Raw genomic sequence first — 24,330 nt, 5'->3', positions numbered from 1 at the left:
AAAAACTGCCCTAAAGCTTATAGTCAAATGAGACTCCTTGGTTTGGTTAAAGACACAAAGTAGCTTCTTTAGGAAACACCTTTCAGTAACATGAAATGTACTTATCCAAATTCAGATACTGTGAATGTCAGTTGTTGTTTCTCTATCGGCTTTTCCCATCAGGGGTCGCCGCAGCGAACGTGTCACATGGTAAACTTGACAATGTTTTATGCCGGGTGCCCTTCCTGACGCAACCCACTCAAAGCAACCGGGCTTGGGACCGGCACAGAAGCAGAGAAAGGAACAGGGAGCAGCCTGGATTCGAACCTGGGATTCACGGACGGAAGGCACGAGCTAAACCGGCTCCCATGCAATTTCAGAGACTACCAAGGTAAAAACGTAACCAAAAAAGAAAAAAAATGACGCACATTCTGGTCTCAAATAGGTTTCTTTGTTAAGTTTATTTATTTATTCTTTTTAGTTTTTTTTTTTGGAAAGAAATATACCTAGTTTCTACAAAAATGGTTTCCCCCTCATTTCAGAGATGCAGCTCCAAAAGGTAAAGCAATACAATTAAATAATTAAAGAAAAAGCTGTTTCAAAGGCAAGAAACCAGAAAGAAACATTTCAGCAGGAATTGATTGGTCTCATTTTAAAGCCATATTGTGTGTTAGAACGGGTGTGTAAACGTAGCACATCAGAGAGTTAAGACTCCCCTCTTTGTGTCTTTGTGTAAAGACTCACTTTGTTTGTGGCCTTTAAGGCATTTTGTAACCCAGTTTACATTCAATGAGCTACACAATGTGGTTCTTGTGTTTGTGGGTGCAAGAGTGAAGGTGAACACGGCTAGTTAGAGTGTCAGTTTACAAGAACCGTTCATAGAAATTAAGAGAAGGGACATTTATAAATTTAAACAAACGAAAATTTGTGAAAAGATGAATTATTTTTATGTCAACCACAAACTATGTTATTTTTTCCTCTTTAGTTTCAATGCAGAAATTTCATAGTTTCTGCAGAGCGGCAGTGGTTCATTAAAAAATTGCCTCAACAGACATGGAGCGGAACGGGAGTGGAACTATTGTATTCTGCCATTTTTTCCTTCTTTTAACTACATGTTTCCTCCTAAAGTTCCCTTGTACAAGGGTCACCATAAAAAAACTATATATGTGAGGAAATGGTTGTAAAATTTCAGAATAAAGTTGCCAAATTATTGCAACATTATGATTTGGATAAACAAAAACTCAGAAATGCCATTTTGAGCTTAATTTTTTTAACAAATGTCCTCCATCATCAAAAAGAATGCCACAAGAACCTGTTAAAAACACCAAAAACACAATTTTCATCGAAGTGGGCCTTTAATCGATTCCTTCTAATGCAAGCAAAGGAGATCAGCTGCTATAAGAAGCCCCGAGTCTTTGTGTTGTTATTTCTGCAGAGCTCTGAATTCTCACAAATTCACTCGTGCTTGGCTCACCTCTGCAATGTGATTTCATGCGTTAGCAGACCGCACATCTGCACATACCTGTATCTGATGCAGTCGTGCGCATTCTGACCCAGATACTGGCTCGCTCTCGTCCGTTCATTCCTCCGTCACACTCTCAAAGTTAAGTGTTTTTTTTTCCTTTCTTTCTCTTCACAAGTCGATCAACACGTCTTAATATTTTATCAGCTGTCTTTTCCAGATAGCTACCACAGGCGCTGCCAGTCTGCACATAGAAGTGCACACACTGCGCACATGAATACTGAATCGACTGATGCGCACAGATTAACATGCACGCTGGCAAGCATTGCTGGCATGAAGCAGCATGAGGCACGGGGACCCTCGCTATATTCCGCTGCTATGCCTCGCTAATCTTCTCAGCGGCATTACCGCCTGGGTGCTGATTTCTGTGCACAATGCGGGTGCATTTGCATCCTGATTTAGCTTTAATTTAGGTTTAATGCTTGCATACATTCAGTGTTGGACATATGTTTACATATCAAACAACAATGTTTAACCTGAATCTTTTTTTTTTTTTTTGATTCTACCAACAAAGCTGATGTTGTCTGTCAACCCAGTTGGCATCTGGGATGGTGGAGTAAAGTGAATTATCCCTGTTGTAAAAGTAAAACATGTCCAACACAAGAGGCTCTCATCTGTTTGCTCAGTTGTTGGACAGGACAAGTTAGAAAGAAAAAAAAAAGTATATATCCCTTTGCAATTTTTTATTTTTTTTGCAAAGGGTTTTTGCTAGCATGCAAGTAAAAAAAAATATATTGAAAATTAGGAGGATAATTGTGACTGACTTTAGCAGGTTTTCAGATTACGGAATTTTTTGAAGTATAAGTCGCTGTTTTTTGCATAGTTTGACCGGTTTTGCTTACTTATACTAAGGAGCAATTTAAATAGGATTTTTTTCAAAAATAACTATTGGCTCATATATTCATTATTTTCTTACCAAAAACCAGTTGTCCTTTAGCTGTTGGTTCTCAGTAACAACCATTAGTAGGTGTGTGTATCTGTATTTGCTACTCAGTGAAGAAGCGTCATTCAAAACAAACATGGAGGAGAATCTGGTCGTTCTTTTCCTGAATGTCATGTTATTTTCCTTATTTGCATCAGGATTTTTATATTATTATAATTTTGTATTTCTCCTCGGACAAGGTCATCAAACTGGGTCTCAGAGATACAGAAGTACAGCTGAAAGCGCCATCGTTCAGACGCAAATGACTTATACTCCAGAGTGACTTATAAATCAGACAATTTTTACAATTCTGAAACATTTATGTACTCAGTCATTTAGCAAAAAGTCATGCAAAAAAAACATTTTTTTCAAACCTACTAATCAAGTAACAAGTGAAAACAATGATTCATTTTTTACTCCTTGAAACTGACCAGTCTTCTCTCCTTTCATCCTTTATCTCTTTTTTTCAATTCGCTTCCCCTTTCCATCATTCCTGGTATCTGTCAGGTGGTTAGTTATATAACCGTTGCACCAACATTATAAATATCAAAAAGATTTGCAGCTCCTCACTTCACAGGCACGTTGGTGTTACTGATGCATATGCAGCGAATGTGCTCAGACATATATAGACATATACATTAATTACAAATACCTGCCAGTGTAGGCAGGCCAGTTTAGCGTATTTTGCAGCGTGCATTGTTGCATGTTCGTGTGCAGCCTCTCTCTGCACTGTGAACAGCAGGCCAGCTGACATCTCAGCGAGGATGGATTAGCATATCAAACTACTGTGCATGTGTGACAGCAACCGCTCTCCCATGGGGTCGGGTGTCGCAACGACACGGGTATCAACTCTGCAACTGTGTGTGGAAAGATCAGAGTGGAGCAGTGAGGCACATGGAGTAGTTTAGGATGACGACGAGCTCTTTTTAGCAGCAAATTTGCACTCTGGATTTTTAAAAACGACGCCTCTGAAGGGGTTTTGATGTTTTCCGATTCAACTTCGTGATGCTCCACTTAATGTGGTTAGGGTGGCAACATGTCACAATGCTGCGTGTAAAGTAGCAGCGGGGAGAAACGATGGAAAAGAAAGATGTTTTCAATAAAAGAACCCAAATACATCTGCAGTTCAAGACCATCCAGAGAGTTGTCGTTCTTAAAGTTGCTGCTGTTCGACAGTTTCACAGATTGGATTAAAATCTGAAGGGAAAAAAAACAACGTTTGTGGGCATCTAAGTGTTGATAGGTTTGCGAAAAAAAACAATCATTGAGCACACAAAGTGGTCTCGAGGGCTTATTCTTAAACAAGCTGCTTGATAGTCTTGCTATGGAAGCTGGTATTGGGAGTCGCTGTGTGTGAATCCACAAAAATTTAACAAGTCAGTCATCCAAGACCTTGAGATTAAAGCACTGTGGGAACATTCATTTTGGCAACTTTTGTTGCATTTGATTGGTCCTCTTCCAAGCATTCTTTCCTAACTGTCTGAGCAATAAAACTGGAACAGGAATACTTCAAGATGGATAAAAAATGTTGGAAAAACAACTGGATGGAACAAATAATAAGGTACAAATACATACAAAAACATTTTATTCAGTAGGACTGTTGATAGTCTAAACATTTTTGATTTGAAATTACACAAAAACAATCTGAATTTTTGACCCAGATAACAATTTAAAACCAGGATTTTTGGCTTCTATTTGAAACAGAAAAATAAATAAATATACTAAATGGTTAAAGCCTTAGTCACAACTACCTTTGCATGTGGAAATGAACTTTCTGAGGGTGCAAAATGGGCAAACTTCCATGCAGGAGGCCCGCATATCAAAGTCATCGTTCATGGACATTTTTTCTACGAGCATGCTGCAGGCGACAGGCCGTACTGTAGCGGTCAATAAGGTAGTCCATGCACCATACTTCTGACTGGAGTACAGCAGCTAGAGTATGACAGCGTCACCCATGGGTCATTGTGTGTGTAACTTACATTATCTTTGCACGATACATTTACCACATGTACGACAATCGTACAATTTTTATCATGTGACCACACAAGCCTCAAGGCAACTGCAAGACATAACTGAGTTCCCTTTAAGATGCGTCTGCCCCTTTCTACGACCCCCCACAGTCCCGGACAACTCAAAACCTGCAGCACCCACACGGGTCAATACCCTAACAAGGGTGCATATGACTAAGGCTTAACTTTAGAACATGTACACTCATGAGGCCTATACAAATCTCTAAATTGTTGGGGTGGACAGATGACATGGGTGATGTAGCATCTGCTCTTGTTTTCAGTACAACTTGAAGATATTTGGACATTTAGGTTATGCGTTTCTGGAGTTTTGATGTAGGTTTCCATCTGTTGAAGAATTTGTCCTTTGACATTTTTAGTTGAAGGATCTGGTTGTGAACGCTGTGTAAGTCTAATATTGTCCTGCTGAAATATACAATGATTTTGACAGCAATGACCTGGACGAGAGCATTTGTTGCTACTTCTTTGTCTCTTCACAGTCATGTATAAAATGAGTTAAGTGCCTCCCCATAGAGGTAGGTAGGTAGCTTTTGAAGTCAACAATGGTACCTTAGAGTAAAGAGTCAATTTCTTAGCCTGGAGGACACCGTGTCTGGGGTTACCGGCAAGAAATGAAGCAACTCATGTTTTAATGCTGGAGAGTTACTGATGAGATTTCCAATACAGTGACAGTTCAACTTTAAGGGGCAAGAAGTATTAAGAAAAGCTTACTGTCTCCTGTAGAGGTGTCCTGTGAGTCCAAGATGCCAGATTCCTGGAGCGATCTGATGCACGAGTCCACCAGTTCCAAGCCAGTCGTCAACTCCTCCTCTATGTCTTTCTGGCCGTCTGAACATGCACAAAAAAACGCAAAGAATAAGGTTTCATCTTCTGAATACAAACCATCCCTGCACGTGCCTTTACTGCAGCCAACAAACAAAGCCCATAAATGTGTTTTCAATGACTTTCATTCTTCATGCCTTCTCTTAAAGTTGACATTAGAGACATGAGACATTGTGAGTGTTGTGATGGACAACCAGAGCCAGTTTACCCCTGCTTAAAGAAAAAGAAAGTGGTCATCCATCATGTTTACTACAGCCAACAGAGGGCGCTGTAACAATGCAACACATCTGTTGACACTATGTCATTTGTGGGAACAAGAAGTTTTGAAATATTTTAAATGACTTGCTTTGGTGTTTTTGGTATTATTTATGAACTTTACTGTTAGTTTTTTGTTGGTAGGTTAATGTCTGATCGGGCAACAGTGGCAGAACTGGAGGATTTTATAAAGGCAGGGGGGGGGGGACTTTGGAGGGGTGGCAAATGAGAAGGGCAGAAACAACTTTTTATGCATACGTAAAAAAATATGTAAAAATTCATAAAACATGTAATTTAAGGGGATCACGTTTTAAGCTGCCCTCCTTGGCTCTGCCCTGTCAGTTAAACACAAACCAAATGACACATCTAAACCAGAAAATTTGGATGACTTCATGAATGACAGATTGAAACTGCAGAGTCAAGCTTAGTTTACACTGGCCTTGGCAATACGCGGTCAAATAAACTCTTTCAATGAAAGTCTATGTAAACTAGCTTTAATGCACGTTTCAGGCTTCCAGATTTAGAACTCTCGCGTTCATGCATCACTACATAAATTTCTAAGATTGAAAACGATTTTAGAAAAAAAAAAGCCTGGAGCAAAATTTGCAAGATTTACTCAGCTTCGCCATTTTTTGCGCCAAGCCTCTTTTGAGTGTAAACACATGCACTAGTATTGAGTAGCGACAGTCCATTGTCATCACTATGTGCTAAAGGTTCTTGAACGAGCGTCACATGCCTGGTGTGAATGTAGCAATGTGTTGTTTTTTTTTTTTTTCAAAAAATACCTAATACTGCAACCCACCTTGGATGAATCTCTCAATCTTACAAACAAAAACAAAAATGAAAAACTAACTGGCTTCAAAAAAAGTGGTTCCTTGCATGTCTCATCATAAGCAAAGCTAAACCTTCCAGGCAAAGGAGGGGAAAAAAACATAATAATCCAACAAGCAAATCTTGCGGGATTGGGCTCCACATTGTATTTAGAGATCTCAGTCATTTGTCTGTCAGACATGCTGATAACATGCCAGTGTCTTCCAGTCAGAAAGAGCTGCCAAGATGGATAAAAGCTTACAAATGACTCTGAGGAGCAACATTAATCTCTTACAGAGATTGAGACAGAAACAGTAGTAGTAGCAGCTTCAGTGAGAGGATTTAGGAGGCCTATTTTATTTACGTTCACTGATGTATTTGCAGACTGATGATGATGATGGGCCCTGCGACAGACTGGCGACCTGTCCAGGATGTCCCCTGCCTTCGCCCATGAGTGGCCGGGATAGGATCCGGCAGCCCCGTGACCACGAAAGGGACAAAACAGATTTAGAAGATGAATAAATGAATTAATGATGATAAAAAAAAATCAAATCTAGGGGGTTGACTGGCGCTAACTTGGATTTACTCTCCACTTTATGACAAAAAAAGGCTAAAGGTCATCCGTTGATTGTCATACGTATTGAGTTTTTAGAGATTTGTGATTGATGCGATCCAAAGGTTTGATTGCAGCGATGAAGGCTTTCTCTGTTGCGACTTAAGCAGAGCAGTCCTGCTAGATCGCCATTGAAAAGGGATATTCTTGACTAAAACTTTGTTGTGTTAGCCACCTCTTTGTTGGCTTAGATCACCAACTCTGCACTGAGATGATCAATCATCCGTCAACATCGTATAGGTCCTAGTCTGTCTGACAAAGCAAGGGTGAATGCAGCCTCTTGGCCGCTGCTTTTATTCTAACTCAGAGGCTGTCACACTTCATTTTTGAGCGGTGGTTAAGAGGTGTTTGTATTTGACTTTTAAACCATCTAAAGATTCATCGATTACTGATGTTGAGGCATGGAGAAAGACCTTCACAATGGGAACAGCAGTGGAGTTTCTGAAGGTAATTCTGGGCAAAGTTGATCTGCATGCAATTAAATGTTGCTATTAATGCATATAATTGCAAATATTGCTTTTTATCCTGGATGAAATACAGGTTATGAGTTGTGGATCAAGCACATTATCTAATGACGGTATTGCGCCCAAAACCGTGCTGAATTAGTTAGAAATCCAAGAGTGTGTTCAGGCTGGAGACATTTGGTTTTCCATCTTTTCCCCCCGATAATCCGGAACAATTTTTCAGTCGGAATACACGTATTTCAAGTTGGTTTTAGGAATAGAATGGAAGAAACCATGACGGTAAAACACAGCGACTCTTTGAAATGCGGTTGGATGAATGCCACTTTAGAACAACTTTTAAGGTGATATGCATTGATTCCTACTGTTTTACCGTCAATCTATAAGTCCTAAACACATATAAGGGAACCTTCTTAGCCGTCGTCTCCTCAGTAACCACCTTGCAGCATGCCTCTGCCGTACCAAAACAGCAAGTAAAAAGACTTGTGCCTAATGCTTATACAGACGTTCAAAATGGGTCAGTGAAATCTAAAGTCTGAATGAGTGAATTATCCCAAGAAAGATTGCAAAGCGTGGGACATGCTTTGGCCTGCCCTCGTATTTCTTGTCCAATGACTGAAGAGATCTTTAGTCACATGCTTTTGTTTACAAACTTTGGTTCGTAACAGAACAGTCTAGATGACAACAAACACAAGGTCCAGGACTCGATCCAGACCAAATTAAGTGGATTGGGTCCGGACCAACAGACTATTCCAGTCTGAACACACCCCAAAATTAGTGTTACAGAGTGTTTTGAATGAAAATTACCTTGATTGTTCCAGCGAAACTTTTCTTCGGCTGAGCTGCAAGAGAAAACAGAAAAAAATATGAGTTAGGGCAATGTCAAAAATATGAGTATAGCATTTCTTTCAGCGCCTTATTTACCAGATTTTATTTTACCAAAACTGGAACAATCCCCCCACAGGCATTTGTTTTCTAAGTGTTGATGCCCTTGACTAGTCTGAAAACTTTTTGTCCCCAGTTCCAGATATTTTAATTCTCAGCAGGTCTACAGATGGGAACATCGTGCAGTAGAACAGGTACAGGCAGCCTTCCAGAAAGCCAATAAGAAACATTTTAACACACATTGTTATATTGGTTCAAATAAGATTTTTGGCTGGCCAAGGTTGTGTCTCCATAACTCATTGTTAACTTGTAACGGAAACAAATCTCAGGAGCACAAAAGAAGGCAACACAAATAGTTGGAGTTTCTAAGAAGCTGAACACTTTGGTGCAAATTTAATTTAAAGACCTTGGCAATTTATGAACCTCAAATAGATGACTCATGCTAGACTCTCATAAGTGTATGCACGTTTTATAGACTTTTTATTGGAAGTAATAGGTTAAATGCTTATTGCTGAGAGTGGTGTGAATGTAGCTTAAGAGTAACTAAAAATAAAATCACCAAATAAATATTTTTTCCCTATAGGCCTACTACATACTGGTGCTTTAATTTTGTTTGGTGCTACATCATTTTTATTCACTTGTCCTTTTATTTTTCGGTTCTTTGTTGGGGAGCAGTACACACGTTAATGCAGTAAAATGAAAATAAACTAACTCCTGACAAACGTAACCCTGACATGCTTTGCAGCTTCGCCCCATCCGCAGCTATGACCTAAAGCTCTCGCGATCTTTTTGAACTTTAGTTATTTATTTGCTGGAATTTGTGTTTTACTTTAAATGTCCTCTTCCATTAAAAAGATGTTAGTTATTGCTGGTTCTGTGCAGGCCAGGTTCCACCGAAGATAGAGGCTGTTCGGCCTTGAATTCAGGCCATTCCAAGCTGGAAACATTGGACTGGGCGGTAGGAAGCATACCTACACCCACATATGTGGATATGATGGATTTATGCGATGAACTTTGCTTACACTGAACTTCTTGGACTGCATTTATGAACATTATTGGAGGATGGACAGCAGATGCACTGAAGTGAACTGATTTATGTTTTTTTCTTGTTTATTTTCTGTTGTAAATCAAATATGAATACATATATACACTTTCTGCATCTTAATGTTGCTTGTCATCATTAGCACTTCCTCTGAGATGAACTTTGGCCCTTATAACTAGCTTTAACTAGAGTCTGGTGGATTTTAGTTAACTGGCTACACAAAGCACAATAACATGTATGAGCAGGACTGCAATATTGAAGCAAGGCTTTCACTGTAAGGCCAAATCCCACCTTTTCCTCATCAGTGTAACTTCCATATGTACCCTATTAACTTAAAGAGTAAGTAAAAGACACCTCACTGCAAAAGAAATTAAACTTTTTTTTACTTGATGTGTCTTTACAGATATGTAATTTAGCGTCATTGTCACCTAGAGAGCTTAATTATTTTTCAGGGGATTACTATTTCATTTATATAAATGCACGGCTTTACATAGGCTGTAAGAATTCCAGCAAACGAGTCTCATTATCCTCAATTGTATAGAGATGTGTAGCTTGTTTACGTTCTTTATCTCAATTAAACATTTGTTGCTAATCATAAATGTCAAAATTAGAAGCCAGAGCTGCATATTTTCGGATATTTCCATATGTTATACAGTGGGGCAAAAATGTATTTAGTCAGGCGCCAATTGTGCAAGTTCTCCCACTTAAAAATATGAATTTTCATCATTTTCATCTATGAGAGACAAAGTTAGAAAACAAAATCCAGAAAATTACATTGTTGGATTTTTAAAGAATTTATTTGTAAATTATGGTGGAAAATAAGTATTTGGTCAACTACAAATGAGCCATATTTCTGGCTCTCACAGACCTGTAACTTCATCTCTATAAAAGACACCTGTCCACAACCTCGTACAGTCACACTCTAAACTCCACCATGGCCAAGACCAAAGAGCTGTCTAAGGACACCAGAAACAAAATTGTTGGAAGACTGAATCTGCAATAGGTAAGCAGCTTGGTGTGAAGAAATCAACCGTGGGAGTAATTATTAGGAAATGGAAGACATGCAATACCACTGATATCTCCCTCCAGGGCTCCCCACAAAATCGCACCCTGTGAGATCAAAATGATCACAGGAACGGTGAACAAAAATCCCAGATGCACATGGGGGGACCTCATGAATGACCTGCAGAGAGCTGGGACCAGAGTAACAAACCTACCATCAGTAACACACTGCGTCACTAGGTACTCAAATCCAGCAGTGCTAGACGCGTCCCTTGCTTAAGCCAGTACATGCTCAAGCCCGTCTAAATTTTGCTAGAGAGCATTTGCATGATCCAGAAGAGGACTCAGAGAATGTCCTATGGTCAGATGAAACCAAAATAGAGATTTTTGATAAGAACTCTACTCGTCGTGTTTGAAGAAGAAAAAATGCTGTGTTGCGTCCAAAGAACACAATACGAATAGTAAAGCATGGGAGTGGAAACCTCCCACTTTGGGGCTGTTTTTCAGCAAAAGGAGCAGGATGACTGATCTCTGTAAAGGAATGGAATGAATGGAACCACGTATCCTCAGATTGGGGCATTGAAGATGAAACGTGGCTGGGTCTTTCAGCAAGGCAACGATCCCAAAATCCCTGCCCGGGTAACAAAGGAGTAGCCCATCTTTTTAAGATGGGGGAACTCAAAAAGCTCCAGCACACTTGTGGCCTGATGAAGTCAGGTGACCTTGTTTGTTAAAAAAATCCCCAACTTGTCATATAAATGTTGGCTAAATGAAGCGGACAGCAAGGAATGTTTTTATTTCAAGTAAATGCATATTTGAATGTTCATTTAAGAATGTTATCTTTTTGGTGTAAATGTATTCTCATGGACAAAATGCACGTCTGCAGAACACGGGAAAATGCTGTTTCCGTGTGAATCCGCAGCAGCACTTGCAAGTGAAGCTTTGCCGCAACACCGCAACCCTTTTGTGATATGCATGTTATTATTCTCCCCACATGTGCGCAAACATGTGCTCAGCCCAAGAACATGAAAACAGATCTCATGATGGTGGAACGGAGGCAGAGAATGGACCCAAACGTCTTTGTGTTTCCATCAGATAAACACTTTGAATGGACCTCGTGGATGAGGATTGTTATCAGCAGTCAGTGTGCAGTCGGGCAAGACGTGGCACTAAAGCTGATAGTTGTCTTCAAGAAAGCGGGGCAGGTTTTCTGCTTTTGCTAGTGTCAAAATATTGCTGTTGAGTCTGGCTTTAGTGGAGCTGAGTGTTTGTTGTTTACTCATGTGAGCAAGCGGAAACTAAATGCAAGTCGAGCGCTCGCACATAAAACGGTGTTCGCTGTGAGGGAAGAGGCCAAGTGTTGTTAGCATCAAGTGTTTACAGAGGGCTGAAGGTGGAATAAAGAGGAGTACAGAGGATGCTCCATTTCAGGCTGGAGGAAAACATGGTTATATCCACGCTAAATAAAGATTCAAAATAGAACCCACATGTTCTCAAAGACAGTCAAGAACATGACTATTAGATTATGACATATCTGATTTATGTGTAACACAACTTAGGTGAAAGCACCGCATTTTACGTGCTATAAGGCATACAAAAACACAAAAATGCTTTTGAGAGGTTCACAGTGCCACGTAAAAATGTTTGGTTAAGTGATATTGTGAAGATGCTAACGCAGCTAATGTGTAGCTGTGTCTGACTGTGTTTTTTTTTCAGGTGTTACTAACAAGGTTGGGAGCTAGCACACTCACAGTAATGTCTGTTTTAGTGGTATCAGTCTGTTTTCTTACATGTTGCAAACAAAGTCAGGAATTACAGGTATTGTAAATGCGCTAACGTGGCTGACACTTCTAACATGGCTAACGTGTAGCGTGTTACAAACAAGTTCCTAGAGTTACTGTTAAGCTAGTTAATAAAGTCTGGCTGCCTTATAGTTCGGTGCACCAAATGTTCCGTTCACGCCGGGCTCAGAGACACGCGTTCAGGTGACCACTTGCTCTGTAAATGTGCGTAAATGCACGTTTCGAGCTTCTGCATTCAATACTTGTGTTTGTGCATCTCTTTGCAAGTTTTTAAGTCAGTTTTCAGGTTCTATATATCTGTTTAATTTGGCCAATCAGGGACTCTGATTTGGTTGTGGCATATGGGTGGCATCAGTTGCAAAATACAGAAGTCCCAACTTTTTGAAAAGTTATGATGACGGAGAAATTATCAATTGCAGTTTGTGCTTAGCATGAATTATCTGACACCAAGTTTTTTCATATAACGGAATATAACTGATAGAAAAAGCCTAGACCCAGGTTGTGTCATATTTCCCACCAAGTCTTTTCCATTTGTAAGTACATGCACTAATATTGAGTAGTGACAGTCTAGTGTGACAAAACGTATTGTAAAAGTGAGTTAATATGCATAATATGCTTTCGTGAACACATCACCCCTGTCCTTCAGAACCTTTACTGGCTCCCCATCGCTCAGCATATCAAATTCAAAGTTCTCCTCATCACTGTCAAAGCCCTTCATAACCTGGCCCCACCCTACCTCACCGATCTCCTCCAGCGTCACGCCCCTACTCGCTCTCTGCGCTCGTCCGATGCTAAGCTTCTGTCCCTCCCCTGTGAGACCAAGCATCGAAATTGGGGAGACAGAACCTTCTCCATTGCTGCTCCAACTTTATGGAACACTCTTCCCCAACATCTTAGAGTCCGCGCTGACCTCCCAATTTTTAAAAAATCACTTAAAACTCATCTTTTTAAAATAGCTTTTAATCTTTAATCTGTCTTTTTATGTTTTATTATTATTTTATTGTATTAGCTCTTGTTCTTATTAACTGTTTTGTTGCTCACATGTTGTAAAGCGTCTTTGTGTGCCATTTAAAGCGCTATACAAAAAAAATGTATTATTATTATTATCACATACATGACATAAGTTCAAAATAGACCAATCATTGGCGGTGCAATTTATAATCCAGTGTACCCTACAGAGCTGAAAATAGGATAATTTTCTTTTCTTTTCTTTCTTTTATTTATTTATTTTTATTGTATTGATGAATTCAACTTGATAAAATTCTCAAAAAGAAAGCATCCAAAATCCCATTACACATATAAACATGCATTCTCATAAATATACTGGTTATTTATTACTAAACTTACTAGCATCATGCAATCCTGGCAGGAATGTTTGCATTCTATTTTGTGCTTTGCGGCTTAAACAAACTCTGTGGGCCACTTTGTGATGTGACACCAAATCAGTTAATGAGTTACTCTAAAATGCAGGAGAATATCAAATTAAAAGATCTTTTACACAAGTCCGAACCCTGTCCCTATGTAGTGGAAATAATTGGAATAATTTTGTTTACCAATTAAACTGGAAAAAGATCTGGAATCTACCAGCAAAATATTTTTTACCCAATAAAGTGAAAGAAATCTTATTTAAACTAATCCATAAATTCTATCCATCCAAACTATATCTGCAAAAGTTCAAAAAGATATTGATGTAACCTGCTCTTTTTGTCCAGAACCCCCTTAAGATGCTGTACATTTATTTTGGTCACGCCCCTTTTCCACTACTCTCTGGTCTAAAGTTTGTAATTTCATTTCTGCCCATATAGACTCAGACTTCAGCCTGTACTTAGAACATGTTATGTTTGGCCTCACCCACTGTCCGTCTTATAAAAAACAACAATCATTAATCTCTTGTTTCTTTTATGCAAACGGCACATTCATAAATCCAAAGTTACAAATCATACCCCTCATTTTTCTACCTTTATCAATGAGTTCAAACAATACATGAACACAATAAGAAACTCTGACAATAAGAAAGCAGTTAAAACATTCGATCTGTGAGTCAGTTTTAGTGTCTTTGTGTAAATTGTAATAATAACCCCCTGGTTTGTTCCTTTCTATGGAGAGAAATTAGACTCAGTCGGATTTGTGCGTGCGTAATTCTTGATTTGTGTGTAAATTAGGATTTGTGTATGCATATTCTTGCTTTGTGCGTGCGTAAATTAGGATTTGTGCATAAATTTGGATTTGTGCGTGATTTGTTACTCACATAATACGTTTAGTGTATAAGTTAAAAAAATTTAAAATGAAAAAAATACAAAATGCAATTTACGTATGCACAAATTAAGATTACAACAGCTTGAAACTACTTACACACACACATCTTTAAAAAACACGCATGAATCCCTTGTTACGCACACACGAAGCCAAAGTTACGCACGGATCTACCGTGAGACTGTTTTCACGTCTCACAAATTCGTCCGTAAGTGCTGCGTTTAAATACCAGTGGAATGCTCGGTCATTAGACACAAAGCAAGAATATGCATACACGAATCCTAATTTACGCACAAATCAAGAATTACGCACGCACAAATCCGACTGAGTCTAATTTCTCTCCATACCTTTCCTGTTGCTCTCTTGCACTGCTGTGTATTGGATTGTTGTGTTCAATAAAGTTTGTTTAAAGTAATTAAATAAATAAATAAATAAACAAAATGTCCGAACCCTGATTATAAAAACTAATTTTTATATTAAGATAAAGTTAAATTAAGGATAAAACAGGAAGGCTTTAGGCTTTCAAGAAACGACGACTTATCTGCACCAGCTCTTCTCCTGGCCAGCAGGTAGAACTAATCAGTGCTCACCGTGTGAAGCAGCTCATTGACCTGCTGGCCCAGGAAACAGAGTTAGGGAGTGCTTTTTCCCCACTGAATCTCTTTGGAGCGTCGATGGAATCTGACAGCACAATTAGTGGAGCCCGAAAGGACTCAATGACAGTGTGATCAGCGCCGCCGGTCACACCACATTGCGCTACTTCATCACTGTTAATGATATAATGCTGCGTGGGTGCAGGTGTGAGAGTGCTTCAGTGTTTGCGGCAAAAGGTGGTTGTAAAAGCATCAAATAAACACAAATAAATCCCAATACATTACAGCACATAATCCGAAGCGATGTAATCTGAAGTTAAAAGGACAATATACGGCAGAAATGTTTGTCAGACATCCTGCATTAACTCCAAATGCCTCCAGCTGTTTTCACAAACTGGAATGACTGACCTTGTTTAAATTAAGGATGATAATTTTGGACACCCCCCCGAGAAAGCCTTGTTCTAATTCCCAGCAAGCCTGTCGGAAACATGATAAGCAAATTGAGAAGAAGTAATTAACAAGTCCCTGGTAATGACAACATATTGTTACCTCTGTTTACAAGTGGGGAAGTTACTCTAAACTGTGCATTCTGGCACACTGACAAACGCAAACACACACATTTGTGTTTGCATGGGTTTCCTGTCTGGATGGGTTGTGCTTGAATCCGATGGAAGTTAACCCAACCTTTTGTAAGAGAGGCAGCGCCATAGTTTTGAAAAAAGAGGTGGGGCAAAGTCTTTGCAAGAGAGAATGAAACATTGTTTTGAGCCAGAGGTGGGGCCATCTTTTTGTAACAAACACAGAACCATCTAGAAAAGTTTACTTATATAGAAAAGTAAAGGGAGGAAGAATAAAGTGGATTAAATTTGGAAATCAAAATTTGGGGGGGAAAGAAATCTGAAATTGTTATTTTTTTGGCCTAAATGCCCAGCCCTAACAGTCAACGGATGCAACCCTTTACAGTAGTGAAGTGCTTACGTAATCAACGTAAATCAGCCGATTCTGTCACGGAAAACAACGGCTTTGTGCCGTTATGCAACACAGATACGGTACGGCAGAACGTGTGTTATTTTAGGACTCGTGGGCAACATCTCAAAATATTTTATTGTAATCATGAATGGAAGGTTTTGGTATATATATATATATATATATATATATATATATATATATATATATATATATATATATAAATTATATTTATATATATATATATAAATTTTATATATACATTTAAATGTTGTATACACTTAATGTGTATGTATATATGTATATATATATATATATATATATATATATATATAGGTTTATGTTTCATTTCCATCTTTGAATGACTCAATCACTTTTTTTTTAAAAGAGACAAAGCTTAATAAAAACAGGGACAATCCGAGCTGTAACTTAAATCAAGCATGTGATGCTGCGAAAAAGCTCTCCATTACAGCACTTGAGCGTAATGTTAGTTCAAAGCACCCATTGATATTTTTAGGCGGATTAATACACAGACACAAGTGTGATGTTTTGAAATTCCAAATAATAATCAGGTGCTTTTGTACATCCTGAAACGTCCAGCAGCATTAATGAAGGGATTTATCGCCAAAGTGTAAAAATAAATAATAATAATTAACTAACAATTGCTGACAACCACACCTCTATGAACTGACTGGACTGCAGTGCTAAAGACAAGCAAGGGTGGTGGCAGTGAGAATGAGAGGCGAGTGATGGAATACGATCCGGACGCAGCCAGAGATAGAACAAAGAGACACACTGAGGTAGGAAATGGTAGGGGGTAATATAATGCAATACAAAGAGAGAGGGGAGAAAACAGAGAGATAAGTGCAGAATAGAGTCAGAAAATGCTGAGCGCATAGGAAGAAAACAAAAAGCGCTCTGCTGAATCCAGAGAAGAGGGCTTAAAAGAACCATTGCCAGAGATCCCATCATTTTATCCACCCAAGAAACACTCTCAACCCTGTCCATACAATTAATCTATTTCACTGCCTTGCATATTATCTGTTATCTCTGCTGACCACAACTGCTGGCCCTCTTGTACAGGCAAGCTATTAGATAGTCAAAGCTGTCCAGAAAAGAAAGAAACGATTTTTATAAGCTCCTACAAAACAAACAATTTTATTGTGAAAACCCAAACTTGGAATAAAACTTATTAATGCATACTTTTAGTATTATTTAAAGAAAAAACCTTTTAAAAGCATTTGCAGTTTCTATTTAGATGTATACAGTTTTGACAAATAATTAACTGTATTTTTTAAACCCCAAAGAACAACAAGAACCTTACTCTGATAAACAAAAATAAACAACATGAAGCAAATATTAAATAAAGGCTGATGAGCTGACAGTTTCTATGTCGCATCATTAAAATGCTGTTGCACGTGTGCCTTACTGCAGGCTAAAAAGTGATTATGACTTACTGACTTAATAAAACACATTAAAGTATTTATCTCTCCAAAAGCCAGATCAATATTGATTTTCTTTATTTCTACAGCCATTAGTCACTATAGTGAACCCATAATGACACAGTAGCTGCCACATGGCAATGATGCCTCCTTCTCCTCCGCCACAGAACAGAAATGCTATATTTGTACCTTCATGTGAGGTGGTCAGATAGGACAACAATAGATGTGGAGGTTAAACTGGAAAAATTTGGACAGTAAATGAGTTGAACTTCAACCTTTTTTGGGCCAAGGATCGGTTTAATGTAAGATAATATTTACACGGATCGGCCTGATTTTTCTTTTTAAGCTTCCACTTTCCCTTAACTGTTTTTGGGTAACGTTTATCTTCATCCTCTGTACAATATCTGCAGCTGCTTTAAACCTTATTTGAACACTAGCATAAATTTAGGAACTATTGAAATTTGATATAAATTTTCTCTCAACCCATAAGAGTCTAAGAGGAAGCAAAAAAATCGGACACCAACTTTTAAGGAGCGACAAATAAATATAGTAAAAACAACAGTCCCTAAACTGAAATTTTCTAAATATATTGATAAATAGAAATCCACAGTTTGGGCAAGACTCCTGATTTTTGTCTGTTAAATGCAGTTTTCTTTTATTTTTAAGTTGTAGGCTCTTCTTCTGTTTCCTCATTGGATCTTTTCTGCTAAAATAAATTGTCCAAATATGTTTGTTTCTTTGTTTTCTATACTAGCTTGGGGGTTTTCGAGTTACAAATCGGCTCAGCCGCTTTAAGAAAGTAGCGGATGTGTTTTTGAGACGGGACCGACTCATTCTTGACTTCCATCAAGAATGAGTCGGATTTAGTGAATCCAATATTTTTCAAAATAAAACTTCCTTCAGAATGAGATTATAAAAGAAATTGAAAAAAATGTAAGTCATGTTTTTTTTTTTCTCTCTCTAAGGCTTGGTACTCACTGTCCCTCGGATTATTACCACTCCGTGGCCAACGGGTTGCAGACCACTGTTGTAAAGTGATGCCATTTTTCTTTTTCTTTTTTCTAAATTGTTCTGTCCAACAACTGAGTGAGCAGATGAGAGTTGAAGGCCATTTGTGTTGGACAGGTTTTACTATTAGAAAAAGAGGTTATGTATCTTCAGATAACCAGGATGTAAATTTGTATAAACCCCTTTTTGTTTTTTTATTATTTTTTATTTATTTGTTGTTGTTTTTAAGTGATGCTAGTCTAACATACAAAGTATTAGAAGAAAGAAAGCCTTTTTGAAAATTTGAGGTTAAACCATATAAACCAACCAAGATACAACATTGCAAATTTTAGATGTTCAAAGACAGTTTTAGCTTCTTATAAACCTGATTTGAAACATCAGAAACAACATTTTTATGAATGAATTTAAGTGCTTTTCTAGAAGCTTTCCGAAAAAAATGACATTTTGTAAACTTTGAGCGACAGATTTCCTTCCAACACAAGATGAATATTCGACAGAATCTTCACTAAAAAGATTGCAAATTAGCCTGTTTACGATCAAAAAACCCAAACTGTCTTCAGTAAAACCGTACTTGCAGATCTGCTGTTTTATGGACTCCTCATAATCATTCGTGTGACCAAAAATAGAGCTCTATTTAAAGCAGGAAATGTGTACCCCACTCCACTTATCCTTGACATCATCAAATGAACTTTTTTATTACAGGGTGACTAGACATGAAATATTCATTCAAACATCAGACGTTTGAGTACAAATGACCTCACTGGAAACCCATGCCGCCTCATCCAGGAGTAAGTCACCTTCATGGCTTCTGCCAACACCCATTACCTTCTGGTTGACTAAACCCACCATTCAGGTGGCAGCGTTTCTCTTGGTGAACCTTCATGTGCAGGCTATCATACAATATCATATTTAAAATCACCCGGATGACCTACAATTCTGTTTATGAGGAAGCTGAACATGATATCCAAGTGGCTGATAACAGCCCCACTTCCTGCAGCATGACAAACATCCCTCATGTATGCCTTGTCGTTATGGTAACAGCCACAGAATCCTGTAAAGGTATGTGAAACAGACATGAGTTTGATCTCAAATATGACCTTTGTGGAGGATGAAACTGAAGTTAGGCTGACTTGTCTTTGTTGCAATTTTACACTGCTAGCTAAAAGTCATTTTGCAACAGCGATCGTTGAGTAAATGTCACACATTTACGTTTCCTTCTTCCTAGAAATGAAGAAGACAGCGTCTGCCAGAAACCCAGGAAAGCTGCCATGTAACACAACGATAAAGAGCAAATGTCAAAAACTGGAACTACTTCAAAGGAACCCCAAATTCAGTGCCAAGTGATAATTCATAGAGCAGACATTGGCTTTCCATAGTTCTCACATTAAAAGTCACATTCACACACGTCCTTCCATAAACTTCAAACATTTTTTTCACTCTATATGCCACGCTGATGTTATTCTTTCATACAGGTTTCAGTCTGCTCCGCTGACAACTATTCCCAAAAAATCTTTAACGGCTAGAGTTACAGCTTAAATAAATACAGCCCAATGGTAATTCTTGCTCAACAAGTTCAAAAGTTTTTTTATTTATTTTGAGAAAATGTATAGAACAAAGTTTGCTTCAGGTCATAGGAAGCTAAAGCGAAATAAGTGCCAAGACCCTATGAGGCAGCCTGACAGCACAACACCAAAAATACAACAGTTACATTTGGTATAAAGCCAGGCTTTTGAACATGGGAAATCAATGGGAATTCACCTTTTGGTGCAGTTTAACCCTTTCATACAGGAGCTTTAGCTCCATTGTTGACCTTTCAACTTCTATAACTCCTCAACCATTGATACAGTTAACCCTTGTGCTATCTTGTAGGGTCCAAGTCCAAGATAGCAAGATGACCCCACTCCCAACGTTAACATGCCTCCAAGGCAACATTGGGAGTGGGGTCATCAGGACCCCACAAGACAGTGCTCTGATCCTTTTTTCTTCAATGATTTTTGATCTTCACTGGTGTCCATGGATTACATGAAATCCTCTCCACCTTTATCAACCGTTGTCCTGGTAGGGATAACACGTCAATGTAGGGTTGGGGTCATCTGGACCCCACAAGATAGCACAAGGGTTAATGTATTTCCTGCGTGTTCTGAAGTGCAGAAAAGCGTCCTCATAACACTTTACAAGCTTACGTGATCACTGTAAATCAGTTGATTCTGACGCAAAGAAAAGCAGCCTTGCACCGTTATGCAACACCTTACGTTCATAATGTGTCAGGGAACTATGGTATGTCAAAGGGCATCTGTTTTTTAGGTGTCACTGGCACCATCTCCCGTGTTAAAAGTTTAAATTTGGTATAAAGACAGACTTTTTAACATAGGAGTCTATGGGAAACCACTCTTTGGTGGCGGTTTAAGGAGCTGCAATATTGAATACTTCAAAGTTTACTTTAAATTCAGGTGCATCATATAGTATCACTTTACCAGATAAATGTGTCCAATATCACAATATGTATTGAAAAGAGAAAAAAGAAAGAAAAGATGGAGTGTTAAGAACATGGACCGTATAAGAGGAAATACAGATGACTGTATAATTGGACTGAGCAACCCCTCCCCTCTCACGTTCCAAACAGGAAGTACCCAGTGGTCCCAAAAAGAAATCCCATTGACTTCTATTGAAAAATAAACGGCTATTATTCAGTCATTGTAATGGTCAGAATAACCATTCTTGCTCTGCTACCTTTCTTTTTTTTTGCATGTTTTTACTGACATTATTGTTGAAGTGAAAGTGACAGATTTCAATTGGTAGGGGTGTGGTCTTCTAACTTGCTCACTCCTTATTGGCCAGAGTGGTTGCCATAGAAAAGATGACTCAGACTGACTGATTTCTGGTTCCAACATGGTCATATCGCCAATAAATGACGACTGAATTGACTTCATTTCATTGGAACTGGAAGTGAGCAATTTACAGCCAATGCTTAAGAAGGAGCTCCAAGAATCTCAAAACTGGGTTTGCATGATATAAATGACCTAATTCTGTTGTTGCAATCCTGCATATGTAAATTTCTATCAGTTAAAGAACTGACCTTTTATGAGAGCCATTTATTATGTCCAGTCTTTTCTTTACTTAAAAAAAAAGAATTTAATTAAATCTTGGCCCTTAATTATAAAATATATAAAACATAATAAAATCTGAATAAATCATAAACCAGATTAAAAAAAGAAGTCTGCTTGTTTGATCGCATTTATTAACATTGGGACATAAAAATGTCAATATTTAAATAATGCAGAGTCCATTTAAAAAAAACGTCCAAAAATGTTTGTTTTCAAACCATCAGCATCTAAATGACAACCTCCTGCAGAAAAGGATCCATGCCACATTTAACATATATTTATTGTCGCTGGAAGAGTTAGCGACTCATTGAATCAAGCAGCCAGGGGCGAGGAGAAACGCCGGCAAAAGCCCTGAACACCCATTCTGGCCCTTTAATTACCGGCTGAGCTGGGAGACGAAGGATCCCACCCACGCTTTATCTCTCCTGGTCAAATTGACCTAATTATGAATTATGTATGAAACAATAGCGGACTATTGCCGCTTTGTCCAGGTGCTATCTAACTTGACTGGATCTCATATCTCTGGAGAGGGCAGAAATGAAGGGGTTGGAAATGTCAAAAGCCCCCGGAGAATGCAGAACATTGTGACTCAGAGTGGCTGTGTGCTGCATAAATATGGCAGGAATGAGAAGGCAGGAAATTCTTCAGCCCAAGGTCTAGCCCTCTTTGTATGTCCAAATGTGTATTTTTTTAGGGGGCGGGGGGGGGGGGGGTTGAGTGGCACACAGGACCTGAGCTTCATGTTTTGTCTTGACTTTACTGAACAATTTAGCAGAGTTCCATTCATAATGACAGATATGGTTTATGCAACTACTAAAAATACTTTAAGGCTGACATTTTTATTAAAATTTTAAAGAAGCCTTTATTTTAAATGACATTTAAATTAAATAATAAAGAAAAAGTGTGAAATATTTGAAGATAAATCTGTAAATAGAAAGAAACAATAGTAGGTTGGAGTTTAGTCAACATTTTCTACCTTAAAAACAGTTTATTTAATTGTGGAAACTTTTTAAATAAAAATATTCATGATTTTGGCACCAAGGTTATATTCTTTATCTTCAAAATTACCATTTTTAAAGCACAAGTGACTAGAAAGTTGAGGAAATTAATTGCAGTTTGCTTTATTGTTCTGATTTTGTGATTTATGAATGGATGAGTTTTCTGTGGGAGAACAGTTCTGGTCTTTACTCTCAGAAGTCAGAATTTCTTTGAGTTATTGATAAATATCTGATTCAGGCAAAACTGAGACAATTACTTGTTCTTTTTTTTTTCTTTGGCATTTAAAATGGAAAAACAAGCAAAAACAAATGTAATCATTTAGTAATAAGAAATGTGATTGATCCATCTTTGGAAACAATAACTTGAATTAGCTTTTTTCTTTTAATCTCTTTTTAATCTGTTTTATTGTTTGGGAAGAATTATGAACCAATCCTAATTCTAATATCTCAGCCTCATTAAGGTTCTTCCCTGCTTTCTTATGCTTCATTCTTCAAGTCCCACCAATAGTTTAAAGTGGGGCTTCTGAAGCTTTTCTGAAGTAAATATTGTTGTGTTTAAGACCCACTCCAATGAAAATCTTGTTTTTGGTGCTTTTAACATTTTCTTGTGGCTTTTTTCTCATGATGGAGGACATATGTAAACACATTTTAACTTTAAATGGCATTTCTTAAATTTCTTTATTTTTATTAAAATCATTGTGAATCATTGTGGGCGTTGGAAAAAGCTTGTAGCAGAGATGGTGCTAGAATCGGCATACCATAAGCTCCCTGCTCCACTCCATTCCGAAGCATCCACTTGTAGACAAATGGATCTATTTGTGTCTTCAATTTCTTCGTCTGAGCTCGTATGTCAATCAAGATCCAATATTGCCCGTCATTTTTGTTGCACAGCTAATGTTAGGTTGGGGTTACAAGGGACTGTAATCTAAGGGATGATGGGACATTGGGACGGGCTTCCTCAGCGCCACAACTCAGCTTTTAAAAAGATATATTTTTACAAATACTTCAAAAGGGATTAAAAGAGTCGGGTTAGAGTTTCAACGCTGTGTTTGAGAGCATGTGTTTTCTTGCAGTGCTGCATGTTAGCAGACAACTACACCCTCTCAAGGTCTACTATAGGGATTTATGGTGAACATGTCCTCATATTTTTAAGGAACCATCCCCACAAAGTGAGGGCTGCCACACCGGAGCTAGGGCAGTCAAGGTGAAGGGAGATATCCATCTCGTCTGGTTCTGATGTGCAGTTGCTGATGCAAGGAAGAAAAGAGCTTCATTTTCCTCCCCATGGCCACCGGCTGCACAGAGAAACAGAAGACCCTTTGAAGCAAATGATTACAGCCCAGCAGGAAGTGGCGCCGCTTACCGTCACTGCTTCCAACAAATGCTTCAGAATGGGAGATGGAGGAGGTGGAAGGAGAGGGAAGCAGAAGTCTCCTGTGACCCTCTAAATTGGTCAAATTGACTCCCCAGTTTTGCCAGTGTAGGAGGCAGCCATTTTGACTTGGGGCCAAAAAGTTAATGAGAAGCGAGGAGGAAGACATGTTGGATCCCAGTGTGAGACCGGCCAGTTTTCCAGAACCGCTTAAAGACGAGGAACACGGCTTTTAACCACCTAATACAATTGTTTTTCTCAAATAAGAAAGGAAAATAAGAGCTCTCTGTGAGCTCTCCAACTTTCATCTGACTGGACTAAGAGTTCCCGGGAGTCTTTCTTGTTCCTCATGAAGTTTTTTCAGCTATCGCGAGCTGAAATACTGAACTTGTCAGAAGCTATAAATACGTGTGACTGTCAGACAAAAAGGCTCCCTTTGGGAGAGCTACCCA

At 38.5% G+C, this 24,330-nt stretch overlaps 1 protein-coding gene across 30 annotated transcripts in view; it reads right to left on the bottom strand.

Annotated features, from left to right (window-relative positions):
• ctnnd2b (catenin (cadherin-associated protein), delta 2b) overlaps positions 1-24,330 on the bottom strand; it is a 199,455-nt gene that overhangs the window by 62,717 nt on the left and 112,408 nt on the right. For 28 of the 30 annotated variants that reach the window (XM_078935532.1, XM_078935531.1, XM_078935540.1 and 25 more), the window contains 2 exons: positions 8,219-8,253; positions 5,162-5,278 (listed from right to left, as the gene is read on the bottom strand). In XM_078935532.1, coding sequence (XP_078791658.1) covers positions 5,162-5,278; positions 8,219-8,253 — 152 coding nt within the window. Of the gene's footprint in view, positions 1-5,161; positions 5,279-6,701; positions 6,847-8,218; positions 8,254-8,335; positions 8,352-24,330 lie in introns of those variants that run through there. The other 2 variants (XM_078935556.1, XM_078935546.1) reach the window with 2 other exon arrangements.

The sequence above is a fragment of the Oryzias latipes genome, chromosome 17 (genome assembly GCF_053564925.1).
Source record: "Oryzias latipes strain Hd-rR chromosome 17, Olatipes_Hd-rR_3.1".
Lineage (NCBI taxonomy): Eukaryota > Metazoa > Chordata > Actinopteri > Beloniformes > Adrianichthyidae > Oryzias > Oryzias latipes.
Note: the sequence above shows the minus strand (reverse complement) of the source record. Positions and strands in the feature narration are given on the sequence as shown.